This window comes from Astatotilapia calliptera, chromosome 20 (genome assembly GCF_900246225.1).
Source record: "Astatotilapia calliptera chromosome 20, fAstCal1.2, whole genome shotgun sequence".
In the NCBI taxonomy this organism is placed as follows: domain Eukaryota; kingdom Metazoa; phylum Chordata; class Actinopteri; order Cichliformes; family Cichlidae; genus Astatotilapia; species Astatotilapia calliptera.
Genome location: NC_039321.1, coordinates 30,333,098 through 30,347,173, shown reverse-complemented (window position 1 = coordinate 30,347,173; position 14,076 = coordinate 30,333,098). Strand labels below are relative to the sequence as shown.

At 38.4% G+C, this 14,076-nt stretch overlaps 1 protein-coding gene across 2 annotated transcripts; it reads left to right on the top strand.

Moving 5' to 3' along the window:
- Positions 1–313: 313 nt before the first annotated feature.
- Positions 314–13,252, top strand: kcna10a (potassium voltage-gated channel, shaker-related subfamily, member 10a). Of its 2 annotated transcripts, none has more exons than XM_026153388.1 (2): positions 314–607; positions 11,356–13,252. In XM_026153388.1, exon 2 carries the CDS (start codon positions 11,510–11,512, stop codon positions 13,223–13,225), a length of 1,716 nt encoding a protein of 571 aa, XP_026009173.1. In that variant the 5' UTR covers positions 314–607; positions 11,356–11,509; the 3' UTR covers positions 13,226–13,252. The 2 variants fall into 2 exon arrangements, with proteins under 2 accessions (XP_026009173.1, XP_026009174.1); XM_026153389.1 differs by lacking the exon at positions 314–607 and adding an exon at positions 618–696.
- Positions 13,253–14,076: the final 824 nt, after the last annotated feature.

The window sequence follows — 14,076 nt, the reverse complement described above, 5'->3', positions numbered from 1 at the left end:
TGGCCTACAACATAATTTGAATTATTTACCTTAAGATTGTAATTTAACACAATACTTAATTTGTGGAGTAGCCTGCTCTTTTTCAAATATTTCGCAAAAAATCGAATCCATTTTAAAAGCAAAGTGTAACATATGACGACAAAATGAGAATCAGACTTCTTCCTTCAGCAATGTAATTAGAAATGAAAATAAAAAGTTATCGTGATGTTGCAGCCAAGAGAGCATAAAGATGGGCAGAGGTTGGGGCTTTAATCTGCCTCTCAGTCTCGCTCTCTCCCCCTCTCTCTCCCTCTCTCCTCCCCTTTTGAGATAAAGAGACAGATTTGGTTGGAGGACGCAGAAAAACAAGGATTTTAAGGGAATTGCCCAAATTAAACGGAATCATGCTGTTGTTATATCACTCTCGCATCTGGCCCCTGGATAATTGGCCGGGGCACCTCGGCCGTACGTGCTGTCGGCGCGGTCAGCATGGGGGCTGACAGAAAGCGCATTGTGGTTTTAAGTCGGTCCAGCTGACATTCATCATGCCATCGGCACTGCACGGCCCGGCGCGTCAAACTTTCGCCAACAACGCCCGGAAGTTTGCGCGATCGTCACGGCAATTAAGGTAGGCAACTTTCCTAAAGTTGCACAGCTTCCTTCAGCTTACCATCTATTTCACGGCTGAAGTGCTGAACGATGGCAACTGGGAAAATGGTTGGTTTTTATTTTATTGTGGTTAAGGAGGGAAACGGAAGAAACTTTGAAAACAGTGGCTCATATTACGTCAAGACTGAGCGACTCACGTCCTATAACGTGACATTATAGTTTCCCCATATTTTAGAGATGCTATTTAGAGTCTTTTACTTTTGCAGCCATAGAGCTAAAAGCCTGCTTCTTAAAAACAAAAAGTAAACAATAACTTCAATTTGTAAATGATTTAGATCCATTAGCTCCATTTATTGGTGCATTGATGCCCCCCCGCCAAGGAATGTGAAGTAGGCTATAGATGATCTGATCATTTGAGTAATTTCAGCTTCATTAAATTCACTCTTGTATTAATAATTTTATTAATTATCAATATTATATTGATTTATGTCTCCCCATTTTTAGCATCTGTGTTTTTGAAACTTTCAACTAGTGGCTAAAGCTAAAGCCATGAGCTCTGCACAGGTGTCCTTAGCACTTTCTTCTGAATGCCAACAAAAGGATATTATTTACTCGATTAATCAGAATCAACATACTTTAGTAATCCCCAAGGAAACTACGTGGAATCATGTTCCACTTGAGCTCATATATAAGAGATTGTAGAAACAATGCATACATGGACTTAGTCTCTCGTTGCTTGAAAAGAGTCTCCATGGATGAAAAATTGTACAGTGTGTCATATGGTAATTTCAGAAATACAGGTGAAAACATGCACAGTGTATTTTGTATGTGTGCGTATGTGTTTAAGCCTGCATGTGGATGTGTGTTGCTTGTTTGTATGCCACCTGAGATTAGTGGTATGTAATAGAGTCAGACCAGATGGCCACATTTTCCCTGTCTGGATTTGCCACAAAAAAAGCTTCTGAAAAATAATTCAATATTTCTGTAACTGAAACAGGCTTAATCCACACAGTGGAGGGAAAGTGCCAGGCCATGGGGAAGGCAGGAGGTAGGTAGGTCATGAGGATAACAAGGGGGCATTAAAAACATAAGCTTGAGAAACATTTAACTTTTGAAAGGGTATTTATGAGCTCTTGCAGCCATGGCTCAACATCGCTCATGGAAGAGGGGCCACACGCTTTTCTGTATTGGTTGAGAAAGATCTGTATTGTCTTTGGGACATCTTAAAATAGCTTTAGTAGGAAGAACCCCACATAGTATAAGTTTGTTTTTATTGTTGCTGGTGGTTGCTTGTTGTTTCCTTTTGTATGCTTGGATTCCTATTATTGAATTCTGCTGATTTCATTGTGTAAATTGGCCTACAAAATGTGAATTGCTGTTATACTTCTTAGTGTTTGAGAGAAAGAAACTGTAAATGATCTGTGATATATCACAGTTAAACATTTGAATCTGTTCATCTGAATGAATGTCAACAGTGTGCACTGTTAGACTCATGTAATTGCCTCCACAGATACTGTGCCTACTATTTTGCATTAAGATGCTCCACAGGAAGTTTTTAATTTACTAGGAATTCATTTTGGCTGTTGCTGTTGTTATATGTGTGTCTTGTCTAAATGCCAAGGGAGGATTTTAGTCCCAGCTGTTGTGCACTGAGACGTGGCCTGCAGCCTGCAGACACACCCATGTCAGCATCAACAGCTTACATCTTATAAATGCCTCACGGAGACTGCACTTAAATTATCAATCTGCTCCAGGCAAACACATGGAGAAGGAAATCTTAATATGGGAATATGTGGATGTCGTGTTGCAGATCAGTGTGTTTCTTTCAAATGATGGCTTGTCATTTAGAATTATGTCTCTGTAAAGAGTTTTAACCAATTTGTATGGACAAATAAAACCGATACCCCTTTTCCACAAATACACTGGCATATGTTGACCCTATTAAAAAAATGTTTTTTAAACAGAAAAATTAATTAATATCTCACACATACCTTAGACCATATTACTCATGTTTTTTAGAGCTAGCAAAGCCTGATATGGAAGAGACAACAAATATAATTTCACAGTTTGTGTTCCTTCTTATCATTGTAATATTACTTGTACAAAAGCAGTTGGCATGTAGCACATGCATGCCTGCCTTCATTCTGTCTGTAAACGCAACACAGTAGCTCTAAAAGTTTTGAATGAATTCTGATAAAACATTGTTGGGATGTATGAAAATTTGGCTAACATCTACCAGTATCGTTAAGGTCAACTTAATGGTTTATTGCTTAAAAATACACAAAAAGTCCCATAACTTGGAAACTATGCAGTGTGTATTATCAACATATAGAAATTACCGCATAAGGATTAAAAAATATTGTGTCCCATGTGACCACTGACCTCTCCTTCAGGGTCAATAGATTGATCTGAAGGTCAAAGTGATAATAATGCTATGTAGAGCTAGATATGTTTTTTTTTACTGCCATTGTTGGTATTGACATCATAGGGAAAGTTGTGAAAAATAAAATGTCTTTTTTTTTTTAACTTTGCTTAAAATTCAGCTGCATTTATTGTAAGTCACTTTTACATTTCTATCTTTCTTTAAGGCTGACCCAAAACGTTATATCTTAAAATTGTTGTCAAGAGAAAGATAATGAGCTGCCTAATTAGTAATATTACACAAAAAACTCAAGTTATCCATGTCCAGTTGTTTTCAAATCAGCATCTGTCAAGTTACCTATGTCTGAATTTTACTGCACTCCAGACTTCTTAAAGTATGTTTAGACAGAACAAATCAAAATGAACGAAGGTGCCAAAAGTACAGAAAAAAGTGCAAAAGTTGCTCCCTGAAGGACAATTCTACAATCTATTTTATGCACAGGTAGTTAGACCTTCTCCTATATTAATGTAATACAAAATATTAGTACCTGAAAATACAAATTTATTCAAATCCAAATTCTAATTCTAATGAATGTACTCATCTTTAATCTGTTATTTAGGACACAAGCAATAAAGGAGAAAAAATAAATGGGGGTTACTTTGCCTCTGCACCTAAACAGAAAAATGAGAACAGTCTGGGGTTTCAAGTGTGATTCAGCAGGTGGAGGAACACTAAAATCTGTTGTCGTGGCTCAGTGTGGGGGAAATACTAACAGCTCACAATAATTTCTAATGTGAGTTTCATTAGATTTTCTTAGTGGACAGGCTGTGATCAGCTGGCCTGCTGCTCTTTGTGGATTTACACAACTGAAATCAACAAGACGCAAGCAGATGTTTCACAGCTGAGTTCCATTTCCTACACTAACAGTATTCTATACATTGTCTTTGCAGTAGAAATATAAAGCTGGTATGATTATTGAATTCAGCCAGCGAATCTAAGCATCATTAGTATAAATGTAGATGAAATCTGATTAATTGACAGATCCAATATGTGATTAAAAATTATGACATTCCATGTAATCCCAGCAGCTGGCCCTTTAGCTAACAACATACTGTGTGACAAAGTGCACACGAAGAGTTTGTGTGTTTAGCTCACAAAAATGTTGTAGAAACATTGTCATGTTGAAATATTTCTCCCTTTATGCACGTTCCTCTTCTGTAGCGCTGGCTTGAAGCTGACTACAACATACCTGCACTTGTCCTGGCCCACTGTAACTCCAGAGTATAAGCTCTATAAATGATACAGTTGAACCTACAATAACGAGCCTGTTTTGAAAATGTAATTATTTGTGTTGAAATGTAGGAAGTAAACGTAAAAAGTAAATAAATGAAAAATAAATGAAAAATAAATACTCAAGTAAAATAGAGATACCTTAAAATTCTACTTACAGTAACAAATGTATTTATTTATACTAACCTAACTAACTAGGTCAGTTATTTATACTAACCTGTGAAAATGAATATATAAAATGAATATATAAAAAATGCAGTACTATTCCTTTAAAAGTAAGTTTTCACACTATGAATACTTATTTGTGTATGTGTATTAATATGTACAAATGCTTTGGAGATAATTGCCTATTATTATTTTTTTGTTTTGTTTTGTTTGGATGATTTTGCTGTAAAAAGCTTTAAATGCTCTAAATTCTGTAATTTAATATTATTATTACTGTTATTATTGTTGTTGTTGTTGTTAATTGTTCCTTTGCTTTTGTGACACATTTGATATTCTATTTTTCTTTTTCAATTCATTACTTTTTCTTCTCCTTTGCTCTCATTTTTTTCCTGATGTCCATAATGCAAATACCAATTTCACATTTGGTGATATTGTTCTACCCAAGATTAAAAACGTCAGGTGCAAACAGAATTCACACTGAAGTGGTTGATTAAAGGGCAGTCTGCATCCACTGCTAAAGAAAAGTGTGGAAGTAAGACTTGTCTAATTGCCTACAACTTCCCAATGACTGAGGATTACATTAGAGGATGCACTTTATGAACATGAAAAGAATTCACCTGCACATCTTTTTCTTTGTGCACACACAGCTGTATGACCCTCTACACAGAGGGTTATGCAACCGTCTCCAGATGTTTTACATACTCTAGCTCATATGGACAGGTCTTAAACTGTAGTTGATAACCAAACCATAGTTTCTCTTAGGATAATCTTCTTAAATCTATCACAACATGATAAACTCACAACATAAGACACCTAACTTTTATGTCCATTTAGACCCACGAACTGCTACATTGCACAACATTAAACTATAAATAACTATGATGTAAACACTATATTATTATTATTATTATTATTATGTACTTACTAAATAATAATCATAATAAACAGCATCAGCATCATTTAGCCACCACAGTTTATGTGGCTAAATATAAGCAACTAAATATAAATAACTGATGCAAAATAGGTTCTAATAGTTAAGATAAAAGAAAAAAAAAATACTCTTATGCTGTAGTCACAATTTATTACACAATTTATTAATTTATTATATAATTATTTTTTTCATTAATACAGTTTTCTAGTAATATTACTGTGTGTTTGTTTGGGACTTCATATTTCTGACATGTTCATTTATTGAACTGGACACGCCTTCTTACGTCAGAGGTTCAGGTTCAAATGCATACTGCTAAAGTACACACAGCATACACATGACCCCAGGAACAGTAAATACTGCATAGACAGAGACTGAGGGTCTATTGTGCATCTATTTTATAACTACACTAATGAAAGGCTGCATTTGGCTCAGGTTATGAAAACTGTTTTACCAAATGGACACTGGTGTCGTTTATGTCCATTCTGATACAATGTTTAATGTTCAAAAACATGTATAAGATAACAGGACAATAAAGTACAATTAAACTAGAGTACAAGAAGGGTTGTTATGACAAAACCTGGATGGACAATAGTCATGACAATTTGCATATTTAATTATCAAGGAACTGACCTCACAGTCCATTGGTCATTCAGTGGTGCTGGTTTCAGTCATTGTGCAAAAAACCTATAGGGCATAGGCCAAAAGGAGTGATGTTATTCATAGATTGAACGCTGAAAAAGTGGGTGTAACTAGGAAGTGGAGTGGCAGTGAGCAGTCCACAAGGCGGAGACATGTGTTTTCCCTCTTTGTAACTTCGGTCTTCTCCACAGCAGACTGAAGGACCAACAATGGCACAAATAAGAATTCTGACAGTGCCTCCTGGTGGCAATACACAGCTAGAGCATCTGCAAAGCAGTGCATGCATCAGTTTACAATTAGGTCAGTCCCTTCAACAAATACAAAAACCTGCTAATTAGTGTGAAGTAACACACCAATAAAAAGCTAAATTATCACTCAACAAAAGTGGAGCACGAGGTCTATGACGGACTCTCCAGTTTGTATAGTTAACTGTATAGTCATACATATAATTTGGGGGAAATGATTTTCTTTCACAGTTTGCTTTTGGGATCTCAAACTTATTTTAATTTAAATAAAAGGAATAATAACACGCGCTCAGGTTTTAAAGTGGGCTGAATGGTGCTTTTGTTGTCCATAAGTTGTGGTCAGCATATAGTTAACAAAAGAGGAGGAAGCATAAAGGGAATACATTTTTTTTAAGTGGCAGGTAATTGCAAATGCAACTTTTCAAACTGAAAACTTGCATTTGCTGCGCCACACCACTACAACAATCTTTTATTTTTACATTAATGTCGCACAAGGTTCAGTTTCTTTTGCACAAAAAGTAGCTGGTAGAAATGTTCTTTAAAGAGCTGCTTTTTACTTTTTTACTTTGAGCCATTTGAGTATCTCTTTTACTTGAGTAAAGAAGTGGAGTACTTTTTTTACACAAGTATCTGTACTTTTGCCACCTTTGGAAATAAAACTCTACAACCAAGTAACAGAAAGGGAACTTAGTCGTAGCATTCTGGAGCCCATGTAGTTGCTAAAGAGAAAATGTAAATTTTCTCAATTTAACAATTTGATATCTTTTCTATTGTGAATAAAATGATTGCATCATGTTTTACTACAGAATCACAACATTTTTGGATATTCTTAAGACACCATCCATACAGAATTTATTCAGTTTTCTGTGTGAGCGATAAGGAAATGTGAATTTAGAATAGGTGACTCCAGGGGCAGTGTGTGTGTGTGTGTGTGTGTGTGTGTGTGTGTGTGTGTGTGTGTGTGTGTGTGTGTGTGTGTGTGTGTGTGTGTGTGTGTGTGTGTGTGTGTGTGTGAACTCACTGGTATCTGTGTTAATCTGACGGAAGAGATCCCTCGGCTTATAGCACTGAGCTGCTCAGCCTGCATTAATCTTCTTAATAGGGTCAAAACTCTGATCCAAAAATATCATTTAATGCCTTCACACAGCCAGAGACCACCCCACCTACCTCATCCCAGGAGCATAACACAGGGTCCATCATGCAAGGTCAACCATACTTACTGGGCCTTAAAGGAAGAGAGTGCTTTATGCTAGTTCTTCACACACAAAGGGAAGTTAACAGGAATTAGTGCACACTGGTGAGCAAACATCTGTGCTCAGCTGTAAATTTATTCTTGTGATCACAAATGTTCTTCAGTAAAGTTTGTGTCAAAGCCTACAATGCATCATTTAGAGGAGATACATTTCAATTAGTTTACAGGAATTAAGTGGAATTGAAACAACTTTTAACAAAGTGTAAATCTTGCATTTTGTTTTAATAGTTTTTACTACATATTATTTTATTCCGATGTTTAGATTTGGACAAAGCTGTTAAAACAGACCCAATTTGCTGGAAATGAGTTGGCGAGTACATTTGAGAGAGCCCCCATGACTCGTCACGCTGTGCATGTGTGAAGGTTACATTTTGCTTCAGTTTTCCTGAATAAGTTGATATTGTTTTGTGGAAACACTGCATGTGTCTCACACATGTTCAGTGACTGTGGCTCGTATAGCATACACTCGTTTTTATTAAAACAGAAACATTTCACCAAATGAACGCAGCTCTCAAAGTTAAATGTTGGACATAAATATACATGTTTTTTCATCTGACCAGCAAAGGATTGGGTTGCAATTAAGCCAGATCGGCCTTGACATCTGTTCATGTTTACACACATGTGAAAAAGTCACGAGGGATAGCTTACTTAAAGTTACTGCTCATTGCAACATGCATGACCATAGCTTGGATGTAAATCCCTGTGCTGTCTCTCTGTTGTGTGCTGGGCTTTCCAGTGAGCATTAAAGGATCATATGTAACAAGGACTTGTGAGTTTTTCTCAACATGATATCCTGAATATTAATAGCATGGTAAAAATGGTTACCCACCATGCATTAACATTGGCCCATATGAAACCTTTGTTTTACGATGTCCTGTCATAGTCAGGGACACAAGATATTTTGTTTTCACTGTTCTGTATATTTGAAGTATTTATCACTTCCATTTCCATTAAATATTTGTTCATTTATTGTCTATTTTTCTTTTTTACTACCGGTAGTTTTTGAGCTATAAGCACATATGTCCTATTTTTTTCCCCACAAATGCTGGGATATGTAATACAGAATGCTAGAGTGAAAAAACATAGTTACATTAGTATTGAAGCAGTGAGCGTTGCAGAGTTGGCAGTGGGAGATGGAAGGCTGTGCTGGTTGAGAATGGAGGCTTTGGTTTCTCTGCCCTTGTCACTCTGTCATCACTCTTTCTACTCCTCTGATGTCGAACATGTGAGAGTTGCTAAAAATCAATTATTGATTGTGATAGTGTAAGTAACTCAGATATGGATACGACCTGTGTGTGTGTTTGTGTACCGGTTTTCCTATCTTAGTGGGGACCAAATCTGAAATTTTACTTAAAACTTACTTAAATTTGAGTTTGAAGGCATTTTTCACACTCAAAATGTGGTTTTACAGTCAAGGTTACAACTGGGTTATGGTTAGGTTTAGGGAAAGGGTTAGAGTTAGGCATGCAATTTGGATGGTTAATATCAATGAGATGTCCCCACGAGGATAGCAACAACAGACGTGTGTGTGTGTGTGTGTGTCTGTGTGGCCCAAGTCAAGCATGGAGAAATCTGAGGATCTAATTGCAATGTTCCACTCTAGAAAGCTTTGAGTACCTCACTCAGATTCCTGACAGACAACTTATGATATGCATGGTTTGGGAAACAATCTAACTCATGCATGCACACACACACACACACACACACATGCAAAATTAACAATATTGAGAATGAGTTTGCTTTCCACTGCTGACTTTGTTTTTCTGCGGTCGGTGTGTGTGTGTGTGTGTGTGTGTGTGTGTGTGTGTGTGTGTGTGTGTGTGTGTGTGTGTGCGCATCGTTATGCCTGTACCCTTTGCCGCAGCTCTAGTTTCTACTCAAGCATAAGGTTACCTAAAGTAGTCCATGAGAGGCTGACCATTCTGATCCCAAGTGAAAAGTTGGTAAAGCGGCTGGACTTGTGCAGGACCCTTTTTCTCTTACTCTTGTTTTTATTCTTTGATGCCGATGGTATAAAAACCTCTTGCAAAGGAAGGTAAAAGTTTGTTGCTTGTTTGATATGCTTTGTGTGAGTCTGTTTGGGAATATTGTTGCTATTGATTACTTTGTTCATTCCTCAACATTAAAGGGTCCGGGAAGCAGATTTGACTTTAGAGTGGTAACAACATATTTAACTGTATATCATATGTCTTCCTTTAGATTCTACCCTGGTTTAGGAATAAACAGAATGCCAAACTGAGAAAATTGCCCTAATTTGTGCTTTGTGAATCAGTCATCTAATAATTTAGTGTGCAATAATGTAAATGAACACTATAAGTACATTTAGTTTGGGGCAGAAAACGTTGATAAAATGGTTTGGCAGGTCTATGTCAATGATTTCTGAGTATTAAGTTGACAGTTGACCCTGATTTTCAGATTCTGTTTCAAGATCATTAGAAAGTCCCAATTGAGGAAACTGACCTTGTTCCAGTCAGGAGGTCTCAGGAGGAAATGAGACTTCCATTGTATGATTTACCAGTTTGTGTTTTTCATATCGTATGATTCAGCACATGATTTTAACATTTTGCAATCCTAAAGAATTATTTAGGCCTTGTTCATCCTTGTTTCATATTTTATTCCTGTGAAAGACAGTAGTCACCATGATGCTTTTCTGTGTCCCATTTTTTTGCCTGATTTTGATCGATCAGACTCCTTTTTTTTTGTCGGGGTCTTCTCTCATCATCCTGTCTATCCATCCACCCACCTATCAAGTCCCATTCTGTCTCATTGACACATTCCCTTTTTTTTGCAATGCTGTCCTCATCCCATCCACCCACATCCACTTCCCCAATAATTTTCATATCATCCTCGTTATTCTCGCTCTCTCTTTGTCTCCCAGGAGGATTGGTATCACTGGCTCTGGTTTTAGGTGGTGACTCATCTCTGGAGTCTTTAATTAAACATCTGCAGGCTTCAGCACCCATTCACACAGTTACACACATGCATGCACACCCACACACACACACCTATACAGTACAACCCCACACAGGCACACACACCGACAGGCACAAATACACCTTTCACACAACCTCACTATTTCATACTATGTGAATGCTGATGAAAAAACACACACAGGTAAATACAAATATAAAGAGCAAAGCTGGAACAGAGCTTATTTTTACAGCTAAGACCAAAGATATGGCACAGTGGAGTTTAAATGTGAGCCTTGGCGTCTGGTAGAAACTAGGCTCATGCTATCACTGCACAGTCAGTTAATTATGCACTAATGTATGCAGAGTCCCAGTTACCTCGGACTGTCCTCCTTTCCTACAACCCTCGGGGTCATGACAGGTTGTGCAGCTCTCATCCCTTTTCTTTCATTTCAGGTTGTTTGTTAAAATAACTTCAGTGTCCAGTATATGCACTGGTTAGTATGTATTGCTAACTAGTATTACTTATTTAAAGGAATAGTAGTAAAGTTTATGTCAACAATTTGATAATGATTTGATCAGTCAGAGATATGTGAACATGTAAGGGTCAGGCCCTACTGTAGCTACCCTTGAGTTGCTCTCCTATTTAATGTCTGCTGTTTTCAAAGTTACATGACCCATCGCAGTGCCACTGCCACAGCAGGCAAAAGAAAGAACCAGCAAAGAATTTACTAGTTTTTGTTCTTTCTCTCCCCCATGTTCTAGCTGTATTGCTGGTAGATAACGTTGCTGGTTCCCAGTTTCTTTTCTTTTCATCTTAAACTATGTCTCTCACTTTCTGTTTCCAAATAATTCTCCAAGAAACTAGCATTTGTGTTTATCATATTTTAATGACCTGATGCTTGCCTTGGTGAGCTCTGCACAGCTAACAGAAACACACTGATAATCTTTGTCTCTCCTCTTCAACTCTACAGGAGCTGGATTTTTAAAAAACAAGTTGAAGGAGGTTTTGTATTTACGTCAGTCACACTGTAGCCTGAATGCTCTGCTACGCTGCTGGAGCTGCTGACTCTGGTGTGTGAACCTCCCATCTGTCAGTCTGTGTGTTGCACTGGCTGAACCAAAGCCATGGAGGTGGCCTTGGTAGACTTTGAGAGCCTGGATGACCTTGCTGGCAACCTTGGAGATGAGGTGGACACCTATGCTGATGAGACCACAGCTCTCACAGTGGACATGCCCCCAGAGCACAGCAGCCCAACCAGCAACTACCATCTAAGAGCCACAGACCTAACACCTACACCTTCCCACTGCAGCCCTATACCCCCATACATTTGGGAATCGACCTCCTCTTCACCCATTCCGCAGACACTTACAGTACCACAGTCCCCGACGATGCCAACTCCAACTAGAAAGGGGCGTAGCAGCTGTGCTAGCATGATCTCAAACTTTAAACTGCTGCTAAGCAGTGAGGGCAGCAAGGAAAGTGAGATGATCTTTAACCGGCTTGCTAAGGAGTGCTGTGAGGATCTCTTTGTTGATAAACGAGGCTTGGATGATGGAGATCAGAAAGTCATCATCAACATTGCCGGTCTTCGTTTTGAGACGCAGCTTAAAACACTGGACCAGTTTCCTGAGACACTTCTAGGGGACCCTTTGAAGAGGATGGAATACTTTGATCCAATGAGGAACGAGTACTTCTTTGATCGGAACAGACCCAGCTTTGATGGAATTTTATATTACTACCAGTCAGGAGGTAAAGTTAGGCGACCAGCTAACGTTCCCCTCGATGTGTTTGCAGATGAAATTCTGTTCTATGAGCTTGGAAACGAGGCTATGGAGCAGTTCAGAGAAGAAGAAGGATTCTTAAAAGACGTTGAGATTCCTCTTCCTAGTAATGATGTGTACAGACAGTTCTGGCTGCTGTTTGAGTACCCAGAGAGCTCCAATGCAGCACGAGGTGTAGCGCTGGTGTCCGTCCTTGTCATCGTCATATCCATTATTATTTTCTGCATGGAAACACTACCAGAATTCAGAGATGAGACCGACCCAGTTGTGCCCACAGCTGTACAACCTTTTAACCAAACTGTGGGTCCGCCTGGTGTAAAGCCCACAACCTTCTCTGATCCTTTCTTCATCATTGAAACTGCCTGCATTGGTTGGTTTTTCTTTGAGCTGTGTGTGCGATTTGTGGTCTGCCCTAGCAAAAGAGAGTTTTTCCACAACCTCATGAACATTATTGACATCATATCTATCATCCCTTATTTTGTCACTGTGATTACAGAATTAGCCACAACTCCAGCAGAAAGCTCAGGGCAGAACATGTCTTTGGCCATTCTACGTATCATCCGCTTGGTGCGGGTGTTTCGTATATTCAAACTATCTCGTCACTCTAAAGGGCTCCAGATCCTGGGACAGACTCTGAAGGCCAGCATGCGTGAGCTCGGGTTGCTCATCTTTTTCCTCTTTATTGGAGTTATCCTTTTCTCCAGCGCTATCTACTTTGCTGAGGTAGACGAGCCAAATACAGTGTTTGTCAGCATACCTGATGGCTTCTGGTGGGCTGTTGTTACCATGACCACTGTAGGCTACGGAGACATGTGTCCCATTACCATGGGGGGTAAGATGGTGGGCACCTTGTGTGCCATTGCAGGTGTGCTGACTATTGCCTTGCCTGTTCCCGTCATTGTTTCCAACTTCAACTATTTCTACCATAGAGAGGCAGAAGCAGAGGACAAGTTGCCCTTGGCTGATGCTGTCGAGAAAGCCATAAAGGATACCACACAGGGTAGCAACACCTCGCTCAATAAAGCCAACGGGATCTGGCAGAGTGACAAAGGGAACTGACGTCAGAAGAACACTGTTCAATAGGAGGTGAAACTTTGCCACTAACCAGTAAATATTAAATAGTCACTGTTACGAGTGGCCAGTTGGATTCATTAGATCTGCACTGCACCTTGTGAAAAATATGTTTTTTAATTATAAACTGGTTGTACCACATTTACCTCTTTTTGTCCAATATGGAAATGACATTTTGAAAATGAGTTCCCCATATTAATGTTTAGGAATTCATGTTATTACGTTTCATGTTTAGGTTGCACACACCCGAGAAACGTTCTTCATTCTCGTGTGTGTCTAACAGATCCTTTTAAAGGAAACCTTCTGTTCATTGCATTGGCCAGTAATCCTAATGTTTACAACATGTTGTGATTTTGTCCTCGAGGATGTTTAACACAGCTTTCCAACAGCATTTTAATGGGCCATAAAGTATTAAACCATTTAAAGTTCATCTAAAGTAAAGAAAATTCTTAACTGTCACATTGTTAATGTATTTTATTCATCTCTGATAATTCAACATTTCATCCTATTGGAATAAATTCTCTCCTGCTCAAAAACTGATGCTTATATAATATTTACAGTGTCTGCAATGCCTCACACGGCCCACTTTTCATCTCACTGCTTAACTGAAATCTTCTATATTTTCCAATTAAAATTGCAACTCTGCAAAACTGAATTGCTGGCCAGTTCTGAACAAACAAAGGTCCCTCCTTTCCTCTAAGTGTCTTCAAAGACTAATTTGTGTTGTGCTTATTGTCTAGATTATAGCCATCACATATTTATTCATTTATTTATTTATTTACACAAAAACTGAATCATAATTGTGAAGTATTCATTCGTTCTCACTGGGTTGACCGAGT

Coding starts and splice junctions, on each gene's coding strand:
- kcna10a (XM_026153388.1), top strand. CDS start 11,510: ATGGAGGTGGCCTTGGTAGACTTTGAGAGCCTGGATGACCTTGCTGGC.